At 41.1% G+C, this 24,522-nt stretch overlaps 1 protein-coding gene and 1 long non-coding RNA gene across 7 annotated transcripts in view; one reads left to right on the plus strand and one right to left on the minus strand.

Annotated features, from left to right (window-relative positions):
- The window catches only part of LOC111737889, a 91,448-nt gene that overhangs the window by 54,717 nt on the left and 12,209 nt on the right, over positions 1 to 24,522 (plus strand). The gene's annotated exons all lie outside the window — the stretch shown is intronic.
- STON2 (stonin 2) overlaps positions 1 to 24,522 on the minus strand; it is a 114,492-nt gene that overhangs the window by 25,982 nt on the left and 63,988 nt on the right. For 3 of the 5 annotated variants that reach the window (XM_011357110.2, XM_011357109.2, XM_011357108.2), the window contains exon 5: positions 19,167 to 19,337. The exons of the other annotated variants lie outside the window; for them this stretch is intronic. In XM_011357110.2, coding sequence (XP_011355412.1) covers positions 19,167 to 19,337 — 171 coding nt within the window. The remainder of the gene's footprint in view (positions 1 to 19,166; positions 19,338 to 24,522) is intronic. 5 annotated transcript variants of the gene reach the window in all.

Here is a 24,522-nt window from a genome sequence, read left to right on the forward strand (position 1 = left end):
CAAAAACATTCAGACTAGTGGGAATAGTAGCCACTCTACACTGTGCCTCCTTCTACAAAACCACTCAGAACATGCACTTTATCAGGTGCTTCCTCTGTGCCCAGCTTATAGCAATACTCACTTTAATCTGCATCAGATACTCCTATCGTCTATAAATCTCTAGAACAGAGACTAGCAATAAGTATTAAATTAATCTGAGAGACAGCCAGCCCAGCGAGGAGGACTAAAATGGCAGAAGTTTCTAAATACGCAGCGGCTCTTCCTGTGGTGTCTGCATCCAAGATTTTAATATAGATAATGAAATAGGCTCAGTATCCCTTCTGATGGCACAGCAGGTAAGTGAGGCTGAATACTGAAGCATTTACAAAACAATAGCTCAGAAAGTATGCATGGCTGGCTGGCTCTTTATTGACATTTCCAGTCAAACTAGAATAATTACAGCAAGAGTGACCACGGTACCAACCTCTCCTAACCACATGGGTTTATGTGCACAGTTGACTGACTGACAAATTGACACAGAAGGGTGTTTACATTATTTAATCATCAAAACAAACACTGCAAATTATTTTAACTGTCCAAGCCTCAGGTCCCTCACCTATAAAATCGGATAATGATGCCCTGCAGGATGTTATGAGGTTACACATAATATAGGCAAGTGCCTGGCATAGTGCCTTGCACATAACAGACACCTGATAAATGGTTATTTTTGTTATCATAATTAATGTAAGGCATGGCCATCTATAGTTTCAGGGGAGCCAAGGAGAAGATATATGCTATGAGTTGATTGCTTTTGTTGGATAGAGGCCATGTTAAATGGCTTTTAGTCTGCTTCTATGGAGTAAAGTTCAGTGACGGGTGTATGTGTGCGTGCATGTGTGAGTATACATGTGTGTGTGCATGTGTGTGTGTGAGAGAGAGAAAGAGAGAGAGGAAGAAGAAGAGATAGAGAGTAGGAGGGAGAGAGAGAATGAATTAGAATAAGAATATGAGAGAATATATACTGGGTGAGTGGAAGATATCAGAAGAGAGGAGAAAAGGGAAAAAAGCTCTCAGAAGAAACACATATATCTTGTTAATAGACTATAAGCTATTTGAAGGCAAGGCCTATGTTTTATTTTATTTTACTTCTTACCCTGTTTTTAGGTGTTATTACATGCTCCAAAGTCTAACAACACCTGGCACTTGGCAGACACTCAGTAAATACTTACTGAGTGCACACCTGGCTCAGGAACTGCACCCCAACTTGCAGGTGTGGCTATGACTAACCACAGGAAAAGGAAACCAATGGTGGTGGCTGTGGGACATTGTCAAGCAGTGGCTCTGATAAGCAGAAATGCCCTTTGTCCCAGAAGCTGAGTCACTGTGCCACCATACTGACACACTGTGACAGGTTCCATTCACAGCACCAATAATGACAGGAGGTCATTCCCCCAGCAAAGCGACAAACCCCAGACAGTCTCCAAATCTTAACACAGGAAAGGGCTGCCCCAATTTTTCACCTTCTACCCCAGTGAGCGGATCAGGTGAATGAAATATTTTAATGTCTCATTCTGGACTAGGTGCTCCACATACAATGCTTTCATCAATCCTCATCACAACCTATGGGAGGTATCGGTTTTAGTTTATAGATTAAGAAAATATAATTCACAGAGGTTAAGCAACTTGCCTAAGTCCAATTATCAACCAGGTTTCAAAACCACTGCCTTTTTCATCCACTTAAAGTATAACACAAATACAGAAAAATGCACCTAAGCGCATTTTTGTATATCTTTTGTATATGCTTATTGTATATCTGACACTGTTTTAAGCACTTTACCTGGATTTTCTCATTCAATCCTTCCAACAACCCAATGAGGTAGATAATGCTATTCTCTTCCTTTACAAATGACAAAACTGAGGCACAAAGAAATTATGTCCCTTGCCCAAGGTCACACAGTGAGGAAGGGTCAGAGTCAGAATTCAAACCCAGGCATTGTTACTCTAGGGCCAGCATGGGTGGACTTTAGCCTTCCTCTCTCATTATTCTTTCTCTTTTCAAAAACTCTTAATTAAAGTATAGAACACATCTCCCCCCACCCCCAAACGCATATTTAAAGTTCAATAAATTTTCTCGAGGTAAAGACACCTAGATAACTTACACCCAGGTCAAGAGACAGAACATTGCCACCACCCCAGAAGACCCCGTTGTGCCCCATCTCAGTCCCTAATGGCTCCCCTCTTCTCTCAGGGTACCTAACACCATACATCAGCTTGCTTGCTTCTAAATTTTATACGAATGAAGTTGTACAGTATATCTTCTTTATATTCATGAGATTCATTCATTTTGTTGCATGTGGTATACTAATTTGCATTTCTATATTACATTCAATTGTGTGAATGTGACATTGTAATACTGATAGACAGTTGATAGCTTCCAGATTTGGGTCATTATGACTAGTGCTTCTGTGAACATTCATATACATGCTTTTTGGTACATATATGTATGTATTCTTCTTAGGTATATACCCAGGAGTGGAATCGTTCTGTCACTGGGTATGAGAAGTGATCGTACCAATTTACACTCTCTTCTGGAGTATATGAGAGTTCTGGTTGCTCTACATCTTTGCCAGCACTGGATATTGTCTGTCATTCTCATTTTAGCTATAGTGGTGTGTGTGTAGTGGTGTCATATTGTGGCTTTAATTAAGCTTTCGCTGATGACTAATGAAGTTGTACATGTTTTCATATATTTATTGGTCATTTGGAATATCTTCTTCAGTGAATTACCTTTTCAAGACTTGTCTATTGGATGCTCATCTGTTTTGTAGTTCTTTATATATACTGGATGAGTCCCTGTTTGATGTATCGATTCAAATATTTACTCTCCTGCTTTGGCTTGCCTTTAACTCTCTTAGTTGTATCTATTGAATAACAGACAGTCTTAATTTTACTGTAGTCAAATTTATCAATTTTTTTCTTTTCTAGTTAGTACTTCTGGGGTATTGTTTAAAGTGCATTTTTCAGGGACTGCCTCAGTAGAGAATGACTGGCAAGACTGTCAGTCAAGGTCCCCTGACTTCCTGTAGCCGCGTGAACTAAGCTAAGCCACTGCGAAGCTCTTTCCCTGGAATTTGACTTGTTAAGAAAATGAAAACAAAACTGAAAATGGTTGTTGCTCATTCATCAAGATGGTAGCACTGGAAGAAACCATCTGCAAATCCTTGCCAGGCACCCCAATGCTGTTCTAGCTCTTGTGATTTTTGATTCTGGCTTTTCAGCTTGATTTCTCAGCTTTCCCTTCGATTCTGTCAGCACACTCTCCCCCCTTACCCCATGTTCTTCTAACAAACTCTCTTTTTAAATTTCTATAGCCAGAGTCTACTTCTGTTGCATGCAACCAAAGAATCCTGATTCTTTCCTTTGTTCTCTCTATATTAATGTTCTCTCTCTACTCTTATATATAGCACTAAGCACAGAAGTACAGCTTGATCACTCACACTGTGACAACAAGAAATTTTACATTCTTGAAACTCAGTCCTCTTCCTTTTATGATTTCGGTATTGTTTTTTAAAAACTATGTGCTTCCTGACATCCCAGAGCTGGCTCTGCCTCGATACTCATCACATTAGAAAAAACAATGGCATTTTCAACTCATTGGCTCTTAGGGAAATGAAGAAAGGGAAATCTAGCTAAAACTGGACATTTTCCAATAAAGCAGACAATAAAAAGGTACAATAAGGCATGAACCCCTTAAAAAATTATCAAGCAGAGGCAGCTCTGCAGCTATGCCTAAGCGTGATAATTATTCTTGTTTAGCTGCTGGCTATCATAACATGCACTGAACATTTAAATAGAGGAGCAAATTTTGAAGAGAATATAATTTAAATAAGGAGCTCCTCTAAAAATCAAATTTATCCTGAATAGTTAACATGGGGAGAAAGGTAACCATCTATAGAAATGCTGAGTGTTATAACTGCGTTTGAAGATTCATCTCAATAATCACTCAGACTCTTCACATTTCACAAAATATAAGCACAGGCCAACATTAACAAGACTTAAAAACAACAGCAACAACACAAGTTACACCTTCAAATGAGTCTAAGATGGTACGCCATACATACTGCATTGATGCAATTATGTATAACATCAGGCATTATGGATTGTATCTTTTGGAAGTGTTTTCAGAACCTGCAGTGTTATCAGCATGACCTAAATGGTGGCAAATCTTCATTCCTTGAGATCAGGTGGGTTTGATTTTTCAAAAGTCAAAACTCACTTGGAGTCAAAGCTGGTGGGTACATTTCTATAAATTTACTTCCTTTTTTAAAAAATGGACAATATAGCAGTTCAGAGCATGGACTTCAGAGTTAGAGAAATCTGGATTCTAAATGACACTTGCTGGTGTCTGATCTTGAACACAAGACAGCCTATTTGAACCTCAATTTCCTTATGCATCAGATATGCTAAGCCTATCTGATGGGTGTGGTTGGCGAGATAATGTGTTTGAAACTTTATGTCTTTTGCTTTATTATGACTAAAGAAGGAGAATGACCTGTATCTGAGGAATGTAAATTAGTTCTGAAAGCACTTCCCAAACAGAAGTTTACAAGGTTTAGGCAACAGCATAGTCATTAGTGAGTGTCAAGACTTACACTGCCTCTGGATTTATGCAATCCATCTCAGACCCAGAAATTATTTGGAGCACATAAAACACAAACACAGAGTTCACATACTAAGTTGGGACATTTATTTACAGGTGTGCCTCTTGGTGTCAGACAAGGCCTAGCCAATTATGCTATTCTCAGTTCATTCCTAGCAACCTGTGGGAGGCGAAGCGGGCCACGAAGAGAGGGTGGCTTTTGGTGTAAGGGAAAAATGAAGGAACTGAAGGAAGAAAAAGAAATTCTCAAGGACAACCAGATTGACCCAAAGGATATGTTTTACCCATAGATTATACACCAAGTGGCTGTGGGAGGATTAGGGAAGGAAAGGCTGCTTTAATAGGCAAAATTCAGAATTTCAAAATTCATAATGGCTGGAGTTTCTAGGGTACTGCTAGCCAGGTAGAACAGGCTGATCTTCTGATAGGAAAGCTTTACTTGGTTCAGCAACTGGATGAACAACCTTTCCTGGTGTTTGCCTAAAACTTTCCTCTGAGGGAACAGAAACACGTTGCCAAACACCCCCCGCAAATCTGCTTACTTTGATTCCTGAGCCTTCGTGTCCTTATCAATAAAACGAAGAAAATCACATCTACCTCACAGTGCTATGCGAATTAAATGAGATCTCATGAAAAGCATTTATTTCAGAGTCGGGCACATAGCAGTTGCTAAATAAGTTATTACTGGCTTTAAACAAAAAAGGAGATGCCAAATATCGGATCTGAACTATTAAGATAATCTATAGATGGAAAGAAAAATTTAGTGTAGTCTGGATGATTCTAGAATTTGCTGAATCTTGGTTTGAACAGCTGCTGTTACACCTTGAATGTCTATTTTCTCAAAATACTTTATATCTTCTTGTTTATCTACACATATCTTACCATTTTACTTGGGTACAAGAATGAAAAAAATCACTTAATTATCCTTGAGAAAATCTCTTCAGTACCATCCAGGCCTTGTACTCTGCAGAGCTGACCTTTTCTTGTAGTTCCTAGAGGGTGAGGTTCCACCATGAAATATTCTTTCAGTCAGTCCCCTGGACCACATATGGAGCTCAGGATCTAAATCTGTTTTGATCACAACGTGTCTCTAAGGGCAGTTTGTGGGGGAGTTATCCTCAGAACGGAAAAACAGGAACTTTTCATTCTGTCATCAGTGTCTCTTTTGCATAATAGACAGATGTGTTTTTTCTATGGAGAGTAGGGGATATTGTGCCAAAGACAGGAAGAGATCGGGTCAAAGGTTTTGTTGTCTACTTTGCGAATCTTCCACACAGATGTCCACCCTTACATTTCAAAACAAGAGCTCTCAAATCATTTCATGTCCATAGACACTTTGAAAGTACAATAAACCAAGAGACCACATATTCAGGGCCCTGAATTAGGGCTGGGACACCTGTCCTTCTGCCACTCAGAGAATTCATTTAATACCTGGAGCCTCAATTTCCACATCTGTAAAGTGAGGGGGTAGATTAGATGATCCTGAATTGTCCTGCTTTTAAAACACTATAATTTAAATTTTAAAAATAAATAAAAATGAATTCTGATAAAAAATTTAAAAATAAAAATTAAATTAAAAATAAAATAAAACACTATAATTCAAATACATTCTTTTACTTTTTTATTGTGAAAGAAAACAATGCGAGCCACCCCACATTCACCAGAATGAAGGATATAGCATTGCTTTGATGAGAGACAAATAAATGATAAAATATAAATTCATGTTAAAGATAAAAATATATACAGTGCCATTCTGCAATCATTACTAGAAAGATGCCTGCTCATCATGTTATGTGCCTGCTTGTCATACACTTTCTCTCTCTCACCACCTATGGTAACAACAGAAAAATATCTGTGAACTCTAAAAATGGGTCATTTAATTCCAACTTATGCACTGTTGAGGCTAACCAGAGCTACAGAGAACCTTCTCCCCACTCATTGTGGTCAACAGGTGAGCAATGGACAGCATCAGGGGCAGGTGATAAAGTTTAAGTTACGTGAGACTAAGAAGTCTAATTGGCTGAGTATCCAGGTGTTATTCACGAGCTAATCACAGCTCACATTTATTGCGTGCTTATTATATGCCAAGCCATAAAGCCATGTGCTGTGTGTGTATATATATATATAATATTAACTCAATAGTCGATTATCACCCCTATCTCGTGGGTCAGGAAACTAGGGCTACAGAAGCTCAAGGTCCTGGCCATGCTACTCAGCCACTTTGTATTGACAGCTCTTGCACAGTGGAGATGGACAGGAAATCTCCTGTTTCCCTTCCCTTGTCCCTTCTGTCCAAACCCAGGGATTCACATCCTTTCCTCTCCAACCTGAACGTCCTGAGAATGGATGGCTCAGAAAGTTGATACTTGACCCGCTCTTTGACATTTTAAAAGTGTTTTCTTCTAAGAGCCAAATGGTTTGACGACTACCTCTGTCTTCCATGATCAAGGTATCTGGTGCCACTGATGTTCCTAGAGTGCTTGCTCTGTGTCAGGCATTAGTTCATGTGGTAGCTTTGAGCTAGGATTTTAAACTGAACAGCAAGTACATGTAAAGTACTTGGAAAACAGGAGGAAGTGAACCTGGAACTTTGATGACCACTTCCTGGAGGATAGAGCTGAATTTGTGTTCCTTTTTGTATGGCACCTAGTTTTGTATCCAGCCATCAAGAGGCAAAGGAGTGGTACGATACACCGGAAAGAGCAATAGAACAGGAGGGAGTGGAAGAAGAGGGGCATAGGCCTCCATCACTCCATTCTTGCCCAGTCGTCTCTGCTGCACTCTGCTCTGCTCTCTTCTCTCCACACCAGAACAGACCCCGACATGGAGAAGTACCAAATGAGATGTTTCTAATTCAGGAGGGGCAAAGGAGAAAAAAAAGGCTGAAACGTTTCTTTATTGTATTAAAAACAATAACGATTTTGAAATTCACACTATGGGCGAGGTACTTTTTTTAGGTGATCCTATTTACTTCTCACAAGAATCCTACAAGACAATATTATTAGCTCCATGTAAAGAGGAAGAAAATGAGGCATAGAGAGATTAAACAGCATGCCCAAGTTGTACAGTTGGGAAGTGGCATAGCTGAGACTTAAAGAGAAGCTTTCCACTAAAAACAAAGGGATTTGCTTTGTAAAAGACTTTGTTAAAATGGTATTTATTCCTGTCAGGTCTAGGAAGAGGCGCAGCCCTAGGAATCAAAGAGACAGCTTATAGCTGACATTCTCTGGAACTAGCCAGGGGACATGAGATAGGAAAGCATCGTAGTCCCATATATTACCTTTGTTCTATATATTCTTATAAATGAAAGAGTGACCAATTAATATTGTCCAGTGAGACACATGAGACCTATGGCTTTGATACTCGTCAACAGTCATTTCCTGGCCTTTGGCCAACATGGCATACCTACTACGGTCTCTGTCTAGGCAAGTGAGCAAGCCGAGTGGACTTACGTGTGTGTGTGTGTGTGTGTGTGTGTGTGAGTGAGTGAGTGATTTGTACAATGTAAGCACAAAGCCCATAAGCACATTTCGCATTCTTGGCTAAAATTCCTTCCCTGTCATAAAGAAGAGAGATCATGTGATTGTTTTAGTCATTCTTCTTTTCCTGCAATGGCTTTCAGAGGGATACAGTCTGACTGGGGTTTAAGCTCCCAATCTGATCAAGCATAAAGGCAGGCTACTGACACCCTCTGTGTCCACAGTGCTGGTAAGAAAGGGAAGCAAGGACAACTATGCAAGGGAAGGCTGTCCTTTGTCATTAAAGTTGAACTCTCTAGGAATAAAGGTCAAAAGAGACTTCGCCTACTCATACTCTCTATCTATACCTGTTCTCAAGATAAGCTGAGGCTGCTTTGGCTTTTTGAAGGTAGAGATTCCCTGCTTTTAACCGAAACTTAATTAGTAAAACTCCCCTAACCCACTTCCCCTGCAAATTGCAAACTCAATGAGACCAAAAGGAGTTTTATCTTGTAATTCAATCAGCTTCCCTTCAGGCCTCCAGTACCTGGCTGACGACACCCACCATCACATCTCCAACCTAAGGAATTCTTGCCCTTCCCTCCCCGCTTCTAGACTAGGCTTGGTGTTTAAAATCAAACGGCTCCTCACTGTTTAAATGTGTAATGGCTAGCTCTGGCTTTTGCCTGTATTGATAGCTATACTGATTTACAGGAACGTGACACTTGTTTTGAAAACTGGTGCCTTTAAAGTTTTTAAAACAGAGAGATTTCTGGAGTCCAGTCCAGTAAACTTTATGTATGTATGTAATCAATCACCTTTTGGTGACAAACTCTTTGTGCCATTACTCAACACTTCAGATTAAGAATTCTTTTTAAGAAACATGTCATTGCTTGTAAAGCCTGGCAGTCAAAAAAGAACCTTTACAGGCAAATTAATTAAAAAGACAAAGCCCATGTTTTCACTTCTTATTGTCCTCTAGTCCCCGTTTCTCTTCCCCTCCCCCTTTCTTTCTCTTCCTCCTTCCTCCTCTTTCACTTTCTTTCCTCCTTTTTTGTCTACCACTTCCATTCTATGTACTATCTTCTATAATCCCGTTCCTGGGCCCTGCTTCATTTCAAAGGTTCTGTGACAAAAGACTAACCAGTCCAACCGAGGAAAATGAAAACCTGAGGTGGTAATGTAGGGAGGAGGCAAGGGAACTAATCAAGCTACATTCAGAGACTGCAATGTGCTGATCATCTATCTCTGCAGCCAAGGCCACCAGGACACCTGCAGAACAAAGGAAGATTTCTACTGGGATTGCTAACAACCCATTTCCCACACTTGCAAAAGAGAAACAGGAAAAACGGAGTCTTCAAGTGGCTGCCCTATACAAAATAAAATTGTTCATTCTCTATGGCTAAAACCATAGGGAACCCACGGATTAAAGGCTGGGAACTGCCAGCAGGCCTTACACACTACATATTCTTACCTATTTATACCACATACTCTCCTCCTTCCTCATTGTATGTCCATATCAAAGGAAATGGGTGGCAAAGTCTTTAAACTGGAACTCACAGGAACTAAAGAATAATATATAAACTGGATTCCCTGAACACTGCAGGTCCCTCTCAGTGCCTTTACTCTGTCTCTCACTGTCCTCGTCTGTATTGTTTCTGTCCCTCTGAGTCTCTCTTAGGCTTTCTCACTCTCTGCCTCTGAGAGGAGACCACACTCTGTGGAGTGTTACCCCCCCACTTCCCCAATACGCTTTCCTTTGACTCTAACTTTGGTGTGTGTGTTGAGTTCTTTCTACACTCTCCGCCAAAGGACCCTCTTCTTCTCTCAGTGCAGGGCTTGGTCTCTCCCCACTCGGGGGAATCTGCCCTGTCCTGCATCAGTGGGAGGCAAAATTTTGCCACCCCAAAATATGACTTATGGGATATTGATTTTAATCTAGTTATTAGGAAACAAAAGACTCAGAAAGAAATTCTGACCCTCCCCCTTCACCTGAATAAAAGAATTGATAGAAAACCTGCTTGAAGGAACAGAACATCACCTTAGCATCATAAAATAAACAATGTGGCAGACAAGGAAATCTCTAGCAAGGCCTGTTTGTTGAGCTTCCCTGTATCCCATTGTTTCTGGGTTGCCTAGTAAGAATTTCTTTTTACCACATGTTTGCTCTTTCTCATCTACCTGTAAATTACCTGCTTTCTCTTTGAAATCCCAGACCCTTGCTCCTTTTTCTTTGTCCAAAATGGCATATAAACCTCTCCCACATGTATATCCATAATAAATTTTGGACATTTTCTCCTGTTAATCTGTCTCATGTTGATGTGATTATTAGCCCAGACAGAACTTAGAAAGGTGGAGGAAAGGGTTTTTTTTTTTTTTTTTTGACTCCCACAAACCTAATGATCAGATCAATGACCAGAACCCAGGGTTTTTGTTTTAATTTCTTGCAGCATTATTTGGGGTGTAAAGTGGGATGGTGGAAGGAGAGAAGAGAAATAGGGTAAGGTAATCTTAAGAGCCTTGAGGGCAAAGACACATAGCCATCTTTGCACCCTCCCTACAGCCTAACGCAGCTCGTTCAGTCAGTCAACACAGGTACCCTGAGTGTCCCCTATACGCAGGACCTGTGGTACACAAAACCGTTTGGGTGCTGCTTCAGAGTTCTCAGTCTCATGGGAACGAGAAAACACTGATTTAAAACAAAACAAAACAAAACCTGTGCTGGAAACCGTATCTCACCTGGGGGTCACGGTCGGCCTCCCCGAGGAAGCGACACTGAAGTGGAGATCTGAAGTATGAGTTAAGGGGGTTGCACATTATATAACCTTCAACAAAATAAAGGCTTTCCCACTTTAAAACAACTGGGGTACCACTTTTCTGTGTGGGGGAGAGGTGGGAAAGAAATCCTGGAACTGTCATCCAAATCTTTAATTTTACAAGCAGTGGAATTAAAACCCCTGAATGAGCTGCCCAAGGCCGCTCCGGCCAGGACCAGATCCCTGGGCTCCTGGGTCCCAACCCCAAGCTCTTGGGAGCATACTTTGGACTATGAGCAACTGGAATGGCAGTTTCTTTTCAGTGGTCACGACAGGCTTAGAGGTAGTGACGACAGGACTCTGAGACCTAAAGATGAAGAGGACCAGAATTTTGCCATTCTGAAGCTGCCTTATGGATCCTGATATTAAGCTGTTTTTTAAGAAATAAGACTCAGAAAATACTTTTGACCCTCCCCCTTTCCTGCCCAAGGCATTCAGACAGAAAAACCTGATTTATGAAGGAAATCTTAGAATGTTCACCTTAGCCCAATTTGAATTAAATATAGTAAATAAGAAGGCTTCAGGCAGGGGCCTAATAACTCAATACCCGCTGTGTCCCTTGTTTCTAAGTAGCCCAGCAAGAATTTCCCTGCTACGTGAGTTCTGCTCTTCCTCAACTACCTGGAAATCGCCCATTCTCACTTCTGAAATTTAATACCCCATCCTCCCCACACACACCTTTTCTCCTTTGTTCAAAATGTCTTGTATACTCAATACTGCCTCACTGTCTTTGGGGTTTTCATGCATATGTGAATTCTCCAATGCGCACGTATTAAAATTTGATTTCCTCCTGTTAATCTGTTTCTGTTAATTTCATTAGGCCAGCTAGAACCTACAAGGTGGAAGGAAAAGTATTAAAAATTTTTTAAGCCCCCACAAGATCAAGGGCTTATCCTATATTTAAATGGTATGTAGTGCGTTAGGGATAAAAAGTTTTTTAAATTGATCTTTTAATGAAAGAACTCAGTGCTGCTTCAGAAGAATGACTCGATATTGTATTTTTGACTCAAATGTATGTGTAAACCAGGAATAAAGAGTGAGCCAGGCAGATTTCCCCCATCTGTGTGCAAAACGAAAACAAAATGTAGACGTGGTAACTGTAAGGTGGCAATGTGATAAATCAACCAAAGTGATGTTTAATGACTATTGATTTCATCCATTAGCCCAGCAAGACCTACAACTAGCCCTAAGCTCTGATCACCACTACACCTGAGATGACACAAAAAGCAGTCCTGGGTAACAGGCTGGACATTTTTAAGTGCCAGTGAAGCATCTCGAGAAGTTAATACCGCCTATGCAACCTTCCTCAGCAGCTTTTCTGTTTTCTTTCCTATCTTTACAAGACTACTACATCAAGTAAAAATTAAAACCTCCATTTCTCATTCTCTTTACCTGTCCTTCCTTCTCAGTAAACAATGCAGGTCCGGAGCTGATTAGAAGAACCGGTACGTACAGAGGGAAAAAACCTACATTCTGGTCCATTCTGGCATCTCCAAACTTAGACCTGAGCATGGGCAATAATCCAAGAGCTGAACTATCACGCTATTTGTTAAGCAATGATAGTAAGAGAAGGTTGTCCAAATGCTGCCAGGGGAGTGTCTCTCAGAAGAGAAGCCTCATTAAGAAGGGAGAAAAAGATGCTATTGACTATAGATTAAACCCCAGTTCCTTCCCCACCTCATACCTCTTCAGGGGACAAAAGATTCGAAATGTCCCTCCAATCAAAACAAGATCTTTCTCTGCCTTTCCATGATTCTGAGTCCCTATTTTGTTACCCTCTTTGTCTCTGCAAAGAAGCTGCTTCATTGAAACATCATAGAAAAAAACAAAAACAAAAAAACAGTTGTCCCCCAGACAATGAAGTCGCCTGCACACAGGCATTTCCAAACGTAGGCAGGCGACAATGCTGGCAGAATTCTCAACCTGTTGCTATAGTAGCAGAAAGAATGTGATGTGAGCAGCTCTGCTGAGATCCACACCCAAATCCCTCCAACGCCTAGGAGATTGTTAACCCTTCACTGCCCTGTCTCAGAGGTGGAAACACATAAGAAGAATCCTGAGTTTTTCTTAGGAACTGGATGTTGTAGTCTTAGCATTCACTCATTCATTCACCCAACAGCTATTTATTTAGATTCGGTTACGCTGGCTCCTAAGTTTCAGAGGTAAACAATACAGACATGGCCCTTGTTACTGAGCAAGAGGAGGGGTAGGATATTAAATCATTGCTAATATAACAGTGTATTCTGTAGTGTCAGGGCTGTATGGGAGACATGTGAGATTTTTGGCAAAGCCACCACTGGAATGGAAACAACCTAACCAAGATAACTAGCTTATACATTAATTATAGCAGACTCTTTAACTCAGGGCTACTGCAATTATCTGATTGTTTGCATGTGTTAACTTGACAATAGTACCAATAGAAATGCCTGCTCCACTCATGTCACGCCTCCTAAAAGCATTAGTTTAAATGAGTTGTTTAATCACATCGTTTCCCACATAAAATAGAAATAGCATTGTTTGTCAGAGAACCATTGCAAGCCATTGCTGAACAGTCACCAGGCAACACAAATGGCAGGTTGGGGCTCAGAGGACACATGAAAGAAGCACAGTCACCAGGATCCCGAGAGGATGTCTAAACAGTCCCCACTCCGATTAATTTCTGTGTTCAAGAGAATAACAAAGAAACCTCAGGAAATACAACTTAGAAATTACCTTTAATCCGACTTACTTTCCTTAACACTGTATTGGGGAAATCTCATACTATTGCACACCTCCCTGCTAGACGTCCTTGTTTCCCATGGAGGGCGGGGTTTCTTAGAACAAACTCAGGAGGTAATGACATCCTCACATGCTTTTTGTGAAGCAAGGTAGCATCAATCAGATTGCCAAATAAAAGCTGAGAAACCAAGAGGGGGCAGGTTGCTAATCTTGGTTAGCTAGTAGATGTGGTCTCAGGGAAGTTGCATAATCCTCTGTATCTTGATTTCCTCAGAGATAAATCTGATACACTAAGTAGTTCCAAAGGCACGGAATGATCAATAGCAAATGCCTATAAATCAGTGGCCTGAAATAAAGCACTCCATTACTATTCTCAGCAAAACACTGTAAAACACAGTTCCTGCCCTGAAGAATATCTAAGAACCTCAACCATATTTTAGAACACTAGTTTCCTATCTCAACCACAGACACAGGCTGCAAGCCTTTCACAAAACAAATCAGGAAAAGTTGGGCCATCAGGGAGGGAGATTCACCCAAATGTCTTTTAACCACTGCAACACTGGGCTAGGGTTGGGGAAAAGGTCTCAAATGTTTGGACTGGATGGAAACTGGTTTCTTTTTGCCTGATCAATAAGTGATGATAGCAAAAGGATGTTGTGTGACCTAAAGTAAAGGCTCCACCCCCAAATAATGCCCATCCTGGAAGTGAGCAGTAGACAACCAAGCCCAGTGACCCATGGCCTTTACATTTTGGAGGAAGGGGTGAGAATGGAAACGGAAGCACTTTCTGGGGATTCCAGTGCTGTCTCTGTAACTATCAAGCTTGAGGTACTTGCAAACTTGAATTCTTTTCCCTTTGAAACGCCATTGGATAGATCAAAGTAGCAAAGAATCCAATGCTTACTTTCACATTACAAGGAACAGACTACTTCCAAAAGATGAATACCTCTGCTTCTTGGTTACTCTGATTTCCAACTGTGACTTCACCAGCTTTGCTAAGCAGGAAAAGGTGCAATTCCCTCACATGCCCCTCTCCCACCACAGAAGCTTACTTTAATGGCCCTAATTCTTCACCCCTCTCAGTGTCCATGCCCTTTGCCACATGATGTTGCAGTCTCTCTCTGCAAAGATATATTTCCCTGCCCTTTGCCAATGGGTTTGGCCATGTGACTTGCTTTGACCAACAGGATGTTAACAGATTAATGACATAACTAGAAGCTGGAAATGAGCTTGCTCCTTGTGGCTTGTGTTCTTGTGTCCCTGCCATTCCCCAAGCTGATAGCTGGTCCCAGGGGGAGGATGAGAGACATGTGGGGTAAAGCCACTCCCAACCAAGATCAGCTGGTTCTCTCCACCTCAACTTGTAGATGTAGGGGTTGATAAGGCATATTGTTGTATTTCACTGAGATTTTGTCATTATTTTGTAATGCAGCATTACTGTAGCAACAACTGATACACTCACTAAAATTCACCTGTAGTTTAAGGGTTAAAAACTGTTCGCTTTGCTTTCTTAATGGATCTCTGATTTTTTTCCCCATAGGAATATCAGGTCCTGACGCAGGATCCTATTACATCCCCAATGCCCTAGATTTATTCATGGAGTCCATACCATTGTTCTAAATCCCAGGAGACACAATGGTAAACAATACACAATTCCAACCATGTATCTGCACCTGTGAATTTCTTCTCACCTAGGATCAAGTCAATGTGCTTTTGCCCAAAGGTGATTCCAATGTTTGCTTATGCAGTTAGAAGTACACCAAATCAGTAATGACCTCTGAACCACCTGAGTGTTATTTGCCTAAGTACAGATGCACTGGAACCATTGCATCTTCCAGTAACGGAAGGGACCAACAAGACCATTGATTATTGGTTTTCAATCCTAGCCATTCACCAGAGCTTTCTAAATTTTACAGATCCCTAGTCTCCATTTATATTTAGTTGAACACTCTGGCATAGGCCTCAGACATCTGTGTTGTTTAAAAGGTCTCAATGCTGATGATCACAAGAATTGCTCCCCCTCCCCATTTAATAGAACCCCTCCATCCAATGATTGAATCTCTTAGCCGAGTTGCACTAAGCATTTGTGATGACAATAAACCCAAAAGTGAACACAGAGGGACCATCTCCAGATGACCACATGTATCCATTAGTTATCAGTAGCATAACAAACCATTCCAAAACTCAGTAGCTTAAAATAATAATAATTGATTATTGACTATGAGTCTGTGGATCTGGATTAGTTTGTCTGATCTCTGCTGGGCCTACTTATGTCTGAGGTCAGCTGGCTGGTCTAGGATGTCTGGTGTAAAATTGCTGTCAGCTAGGGTGACAAGGGTTTCTCTGGGCCACAGGAAGTGAGTCCAGGAGTGTCCATATGAGACGGGGCTGGAGTCCAGGGGAACAAGCAGAATGTGCAAGGCCTCTTAAGACCCAGGCTGGGGATCAGTACACAAGCAGACCTTTACTTCCGCACATTCTATTGATCAAAGTAAGTATTGAGGCCAAACCCAGGTTCAGAGGCGGGAAATAAGACTCTACCACTTGATAAAAGTCATATCATAAGAAATAAGATTCAAGGAGGAGAATCCTTATGGTTATTTTTGTAATCAATTTATTATACAACCTAATGAGAGACAAAAATCAGCTGCAGTCAAATGTGATTTCTAAGTGTAGGCCAAAGTTATTACCCTAATCTCAAAAGCTATAAAATTCTCAGGTTGAAGTTTCATCTGATACTCCTCATTTCTATTCCTACCTGCACACATGCACATCTTACTTAATCCTCAAGACTTCTGTCTCAAACTAAAGCAAATCTGTTTACTGTCAGCACTATTTTACATTATTGTGGATAACATGCCACCCTCATGACGATTTGTTCAGGGCAAGTCTGTAATGTCTCCTCCTGGCTTACAAAGTGCCTATAGCTGAAATGTGTTCAAATGATCATTAGGGCTACATCTTCCAAAGGACCGCATCGGTAAGGAGCACCAACATGTAGGAGGAAGTATTACAGGAAAAAGATAACACACAAGACCAGCCAAAAGCCCTGAGAAGCAGGAAACTGGAGCTCACTGAAGATTGTGGGCTGAGGCTAATTATATTTTAGCCACCTGCTGCTGGATAAGCCCTCTTCACTTCCCTACTTCACTCACCCTTGCCTTGACTGTGACCACTTAGGAAATGCATTAAAACCATGATAGCTGAATATACAACTATTTTCCCATGACCCAGGCCCTAAGATGTACACAGCATTAGCTCAACACCTACTTGTGAGGTCTGGGACAACAAGGGGTTGGTGGAGAAAAATTGTCCAGAAACCACAAGACGCAGGATGGCAGAGAACTGACCAGGGCTGGGTAGTGCCCAAAGGCTCTTCGGAGGGGAAAGGGAGTGTGAGAGGAGAAAGCATACATTGTTCAAGGCAAGGTTGTCTAAGGTGCATAGTCTGGTTCTCTGATGTGGCCAGTTTTCAGTCAGCTTGCTAAGACCACTGCCTAAAAGGCTAAGCAACAGGAGTGAATAAAAGATACAATGAAGTCAAAAGAAAGGCTAAATTCTCCACTAAGATGCCTCAGAAAAGCCGAATTCAAGAAGATACTGCATTCAATTTAGTTTGTGAAGAAACTGTAAGAAGTTCTGGAAACATGTAGAACAGGCCACCAACAAGAAACGCGGCCCGCACTCCTCTCAGCTGTGTTGTGCCCCCGAGCACTGGGTCTGGGAGAGAAGCGGGTTGGGTGGGGATGGCGAGGATTTTATACCACAGTGCAAATGCCTCCGAGGGCCAGCCAGATGGCTGTCAGAGCTGGGAACTCCATGGGTGGCGTGGAGCGGTATCCCTTTGTTTTTCAATCATAACTGAAAAGATCAGAAAGTTGAACCTCACATCTCCAGTGAAATCATCATTACGGCTCCCACCGCCCTCTCTTGCTCATTCGGCAACAAAATAAATGGCATGTCTGGATGGTCTTCAAAAGAGCTGGCTGATGGGTCTGCCGTCAACCTATGCTTTTGATTTATTAGCCAAGGGGAAATTTAAGCTTTAAGAAAGTCAACTACTGGCATTCTTACCACAGAAACACTGATAATGACAATGATGAAGAATCACTGATTTCAACAAAAGATTCACTACACTTCCTTGAAACTTAGGAGAGGGGTGTGCAATCTAAGAAGGGATGTGCGCCCTGCCCGTGCCCTTCATACCCTTCACACCATTTTGTAGGGCTACTGGTTACTGCTGCTCTAAAAACCTAGATCTGTTAAGTGTAGGTTGCTCCTTATAGAGAATCCTTAAGTCGCCTGCACAGCGGTGCTAAAAAAGAACCTGTGCTGCGTTTGCAGAGATACTCGGGCACGGCCCAAACTTTCACATGTGTCATGGGAGCGCCTTTGGTCTGGGCAACTTCTATCGCGGCTTCCTATGGCATTTGCCTCTCAGACACCTTGCTCAGCATCTTCACACTCTAATTAGTTATCACTATGTAATTCCTCATGGCTGTTAAAATAGGGCCCTCTTAAATATACTATTGTAGCGTAGTATCAAACTAATGTTACATGTAGCCTCATCTTCTCCACAACATTTTTCTTGAAATCTCACCAGGTATTAAAGTTTGGACTAGGCCAGGAACCAGAGGCAGCAGTTTTATTCCTTCACATGCCTGTGCAATCAACAGCTTGTGTTTAGAATAAATATTGAAATCAGAAGCCTGTTAACAATGCAGTGCTTGATGACTCTGAATTACTCTCTCACCCACAGCAATTGAGGGAGAAGTCCTTGGCACCAGCCCCATGCAACAAACCTGCTTTCCAGCCTCCTCCATGTGCCTTCTGACCCTCCTCTCCAAAAATTCTCAACACGCTATACAAAGATCTCCATTTTCTCCCTTAAATACCACACAAATCTCACACGGAGCATCTGATTTTTTTCTTCCCAGAGCACCACAGATTTAATTCAACACTTCCATGTTCATGTATATTTAATTAGACCAACTTATCTTTAAAATTTTACTCAAACCCCTCCGCTGGCATCTTTTACTCAATACTGAAATCTTTTAAATAGGGTTTTCTGTTTGCTTGGTTTGTTTTGTTTTGAGACAAAACATCATCGTGGTCTATTTTAAAGCTATGGTAATATTTTAAGCCACTTTTTAATTGGTCAGAGATGCCCATAAAATGCCCATAATCCTTAGCATTTTTCCTTCTTCAAAATCTATTTGCTAAGTAATGTAGTTTTTCCTTTGGGTTTTTTGGGGTTTTTTTTCCTATAAGGCCAAAAAGGTAAGTTGTACTACCCAGAGGTAATTGGTACATTAAGTTTTGTTTCAAGGCCAGGCTATCAGGTTACAAGTTCTAATAAATCCTCCTGGGAAAAGCCATTTCTTTGTCTTGAGATGACTGAGAATCGAACCAATCAACCAAACAAAACACCTTCAATTCTATCAGAAACTCTCCTATCTAAACACAATGGAAAAGAAAAGCCAATACCAAAGCAAATAAAATGAATGAAGTGGTCCCGCTGCTGGCAGCCCTTACCCTTGGGAGCAGAGGTCCCCTCCAGACCCTCGCGGGGACTCTGGCTCCTCCTGGAGTGAGGTGAGGGAGGCGAGGGGTCCAAGACGTGGGTGCGGGTAGAGGTATGCTCCGTGCATGCTTGAACAGGACTCACTGCCGTCTGCCTGCCTGTCTGCCACTCCGTCCTCTCGTCTGGGTGGGAAGGGCCAAGATGAAAAAAAAATGTGCAGGTTACTCACTGGCCTTCTTGGACAGGCAGGGCACACCCAGGAGGAGGGAGAGGCAAGGCGTAGACAGGGAGATCCTTCAGAGGCTGGGCTGGAGATCTTGCTTCTGATTCCTTTTGTTAATACTTCCTGAACTTTAACTCAGTCTGCACAGACCCGGGTACTTTGGGGAGGCAAATAACACTCGGGTAATTAGATTTCAAGGGCTTAATTCAAAGGTTACTTTGAAAAGGCAACGCTTTAGTACACGTACTTTAAAATTTAACTCTGAAATTTGTTTCCACTGTGTTTGAGCATTAGCATGGGCATAGGAAATGAGAGGAAGGGGCTGCCTAGGTGCAGGGGCCTGGAGCAGGCGACGCTGGATGTGATTTAGACAATGAATTTCTCTATCTTTTGGGCTCTAAGTTTTAGAGAAACAGGATTCTTTGCCTTGTAGGAGAGGCACATTCTTGATACAGGTATCTGGAAATTAAGATTTTAGAAATGGATTCACATTGAAAATGCAAGAACTTGCTACCCGATAGCCTGGCTTTGATGAATCCTAAAATGAAGCCTTTCATAAATGGAGGGATCCTTCAGTAATTTGTTTTGGTACGTGTGAGTGTTCATAAACACCCACATGGCAGTATTACCATAGAAGAAAATGGAACAATGGGGCCCAGGGTGAGAAGGGAACTAACACCTATTAGTACCGACTCTGAACCAGTTACTTAACTCATCTAATCCTGGAAATGCCCTTATGAGGGAGGCATCATTATTGCTCTTTCACACGTGAGGACTCTGAGACTCAGAGGTTAGGTAACCTGGCTAGGCCTCGGCCAGCTAGAGAATGAAGGACCCAGGAACTGAACCCTAGTTTGCCTGAAGGTATGACCTAACATCGTCGTACCATACACCAGGCAGGTCTTCCACCATTCCTGAAGAAATAGTTGCATTTCGCCTAAGGCTAGGTTACCTTTCCTTAACTCGGTGTACTGTATTTCCAAAACAGATATGCAGGATAATAACAGCTGTAATAGAGGTAAGAAAAAATGTACTGTACAGATTTCTTTGCTGGAGAATCTCACAACCTTTAATACACTAACATACATTGTGACTCTCCAAGCTTGGGACTTACAGAGTGCTGTGTTTCCTTCCCCAAAGCTTTTTTGCTTGGAAGGAGGGAACCTTTGGGTTTGGGAAACACTGTTCTAAAGATGGGTTACTGTACTTTTCTCTGCCTCTGTTGTGGTCTGAATGTTTGTGTCCTCCCAAAATTCACCTGTTGGAACCCTAGTGCCCACAGTGATGGTAACAGGAGGCGGGGACTTTGGGAGGTGACTAGGTCATGAGGGTAGAGCCCTCATGAACAGGATTAGTGCTCTTATAAAGGAGAGCCCACAGAGCCCACAGAGCTGCCTTGCCTTTCCACCTTGTGAGGATACATGAAGTCTTCCATCGGCAAGAGGACCCTTACCTGACCGTACCAGCACCCTGATCTCAGACTTTCAGCCTCCAGAACTATGAGAAATAAATGTCTGTTGTTTATATGCCACCCAGTCTGTGGCATTTTGCCACAGTGGTCTGAAAGAACTAAGACATCTTTCTTGTCCATTTTTTTTTTAATTGTTTTTGAACTTATCAAAAATTCATGACAAAAAAGTTCAAATAGTCTATAAGGGTATAAAATAAAAAGTAAAAATCTACATCTTCTCTCTAACAACCGGTCCCACTCCCCAGAGGTAACCACTGTTAAAATTTCTTATGTATCTGCTTCAGAAATTCTATATGCATATAAAGCACATATGAACACTCTTTTAAAAACAAAAGCAGGATTAAAGTATAACCATGATGTCTTATTTGGCAATTTTTAAAAAAACGCAATGATGTATTTGAGATTTGCCATATCAGCATATGGCATTATTACTGGCAAGTCAGAGTCAAGAAAAGTAAAAGGTAGGTCTATAACAGGACTACTGCTTTGTAAAAGGGTCCCTTGCGCTTCATGACTCAACGTCAGAAGGCCTGGCTTCCCTTTCCAGCTCCACGTAAACTCCATACTTGATACTCATGTACTGGATGGGGAGGACCCTTGGACCTAAATCACATCATAGGTCGTCGTGAGAATCAGTAACAATGGTGATGACAGTGACACCTCAGCCACCACTTACTGAGCACTTACTCTGTGCCACTTTTCTTAACATTTTATATGTATTAATTCTATGAAGACTTACCCTCAGCAACCCTTGATATCAGCTCCATTTTACAGATTGAGAGAGCCATCTCAGAGTGTGCACCCGGCACACGAGGACACGATAAATGCTTAGTTGCATCAGTGAAGTAAACATGATCCCTGTCACAATTTACTCCTCAAAGGCGCACTGTAAAGTGGGTCCCATTTTCCCTTAGGAATACTGTTATAATTGAGGGTTCTGTTCTAAAATCTCACTTTGGTGTCTTACAAATTCCAGATATAATAAGATCTTGTAAAAACAGAGATACAATGCATTTCATAATCACTGAAAATAGCAAAATGATGTTCCATGGCTCAAAGATTTTGAGAGATGGTTCCTACAACCCCTCCTTTTTACTGATCGATGGAATCACACCCAGAAAATATGTGGGCCTTCTCTAAGGATACCTTATGACATTGTCTCATGAAACAATTTTTAAATGTGCATAAATTTGAACCCCCCATGACTGCACAAGGGCCTCCAACATATTCTGTGGGTACATACAGAACATACGGCATCACAAGTCTGCCACAACATTAATATGCAAGTTAGAACAAGCATTGAACAATTAATTAGAAATAGCTCTCCCTGCCTCCTTAAAATTTAAAAAATCATTTGAGGAATGATTCGACTGACTCATTTCCCTTAGAAAAACTGTCTAGGGATAATGTGCATCTACATCTTATTCTCTCGATCTATTTTCCTGTAAAAACCAGAGGCCTTCATAATCAGTCCACTGGTTTCTTTCCCCTCTAATGTCGCTGCAGAAGCATCTCCATAGTTTGAGACATCATTCAGAGCCTTAGCTTTGGTTTGGGGTGCCCATGCTTTGATCTGATCCTCCTACCAATCTCCCTTCTCTCTCTCTCTCTTTTTTGGCTTCCCACTCTTCTTCTCGAGCAAGGAAAGTCTTGAAGGTGAGGTAAGTCACAGAGAGGCAGGAAGAGAGAAGGGAGGAAGGAGAGAGACATGCATTCTTTTAAGGCAGTTACAGTTGAGTGGATACTATGCATTTTACTCTAAGGGTTAAAAAAAGGACAGAGAACTTAACTCCTTCCCTCTTCCAGCTTTGACTCCCACCTCAATACTGGATGTAACATTCAGCACAGTGACTAGAAGATGGTAGACGTTTATTCATTTGGGGCTAGAGTGGTATTCGTCCCTCATCCTGCCCTCTAATTTAGCATAATCTTCATGTCCAATGCATTGTCATTCTCAGTTACATTCAACAGCAACCATCCAGAAAGAAAGAAGTCCACACCTGGCATAGATAGTGCAGCCCTGCTTTGACACATACACAGGTTTAAAAGACCTAAATGCTTGCTTTGGCCACTCTGCCGTCAGGAGTAGGGCAGGAACAGCAGTGTTCGGTGGCATCCAAGACAGGGCTTGGGTTCCAGTCAAGTCACAGGTGGAAGTTCCAGCTCCCTAGTCCCTCGTGTGAGAATGATAGCATCTACCTCACAAGGCCGTGACTGAAGATTAACTGAAAGAAGTATGTAAAATATTTTGTAAATGGCAGAGTACTGCACAGATACAAGGTAGTGATCCATCACGGCTTCCAGCTCTCTAAATATGTCCGCAGTGAAGCGTGATAATTGCTTTAACAAAGGAACCAAGTTGTTTCTGTTGTTCAGGATCCCCCAGCCCATGGCCTAATCAGCTACAAAGTAGGTCGATTGGAACATTAACTAGCTGGGGAGCACAATTCTAGTAGAAAACGGACTAGCTTATTTTCATATGGACACAGACTTTTCCTCCATCCCTCTTTTGCTTTATCAGACCTTCTGAACTACTTCCTTTTCACATATTTATGAACCTAATTTTAAACCTTTTGTTATAGAAAATTTTAAATGTAGATAAAAGGGAGAGAAAGGTGTAACAAAATTCCACATATGCATCGCCAGCTTCATCAATGATCAATTAGTTCAACCAAATCTTGTTTCACCTCTATCCCTACCCACTCTGGATTATCCTGAAGCAAATTCTTAGTATCACATCATTCTATCCATAATCATTTCTGCATGTACCTCTAAAGGATAAGGATTCTACTTGAAAACAAAACCAAAATGTTATTACATCCAAAAATAAAGTATGATTACTTAAATAGTATCCAATATTCAGTCAGTATTCAAATATCTTTGAATGACTCAAAGATTTTTTTGTACTTTATTCAAATCAATCTTGCAATTGATTGAAAAATGTTGTCTTTTTTAATCTAAAGTTCCTTTCTCCAGCTTCATTTTTTCCTTGAAATTAGTTAATAACCTGATTCTTTTGTCATATAGATTTTCCTACAATCCACATTTTGATGATGCTGTGATTTACTATGTTCCTCTGCCCCTTGTATTTCCTGTACATTCATAGTTAGATCTAGAGGCTTGATCAAATTCAGATTTGATCTTCGGTTTGAACAGTTAGTTGATAGATGGTCTTCTATACTTCCATCAAGAGGCAACTCATATTTGATTACCTCTAGTTTTGTACACATAGCAGCCGCTGAAAATCAGTATTTTCAGTGGTGCTTCGGTATTACTTCATAGAGATTGGAAAATGGTGACTTTCTCCCATTACTTCCTTATTTATTACTCGGGATGCTATAATTATTAAAGGTTTACATTTGCCTGAAATGAAAGCTCATATTATCCGGTGTGTTTTTGGCCATGAGGTGTTTTGTTACACGATAGATATATTTGTTCCTATCTATATATTTCATTAAAATCTATACTAAAAAGATGATTTAGTTTAATAAAAAAAAAAATACTCCATGAGATTTCTGGGAGGAAAAAACTATTTAACCTTTGGCAGAAACCTTATTTAGAAAACTTTAATCAAAGAGTGGAGAAGGACTGGTCCACAGTACATTGTTCAGATTTAAACTTGATTCTATCACTTGTGAGCTTTGTGACTTTGGTCAAAGTTTTTAACATTCTT

This window comes from Pteropus vampyrus, unplaced genomic scaffold (genome assembly GCF_000151845.1).
Source record: "Pteropus vampyrus isolate Shadow unplaced genomic scaffold, Pvam_2.0 Scaffold32, whole genome shotgun sequence".
NCBI classification, from domain to species: domain Eukaryota; kingdom Metazoa; phylum Chordata; class Mammalia; order Chiroptera; family Pteropodidae; genus Pteropus; species Pteropus vampyrus.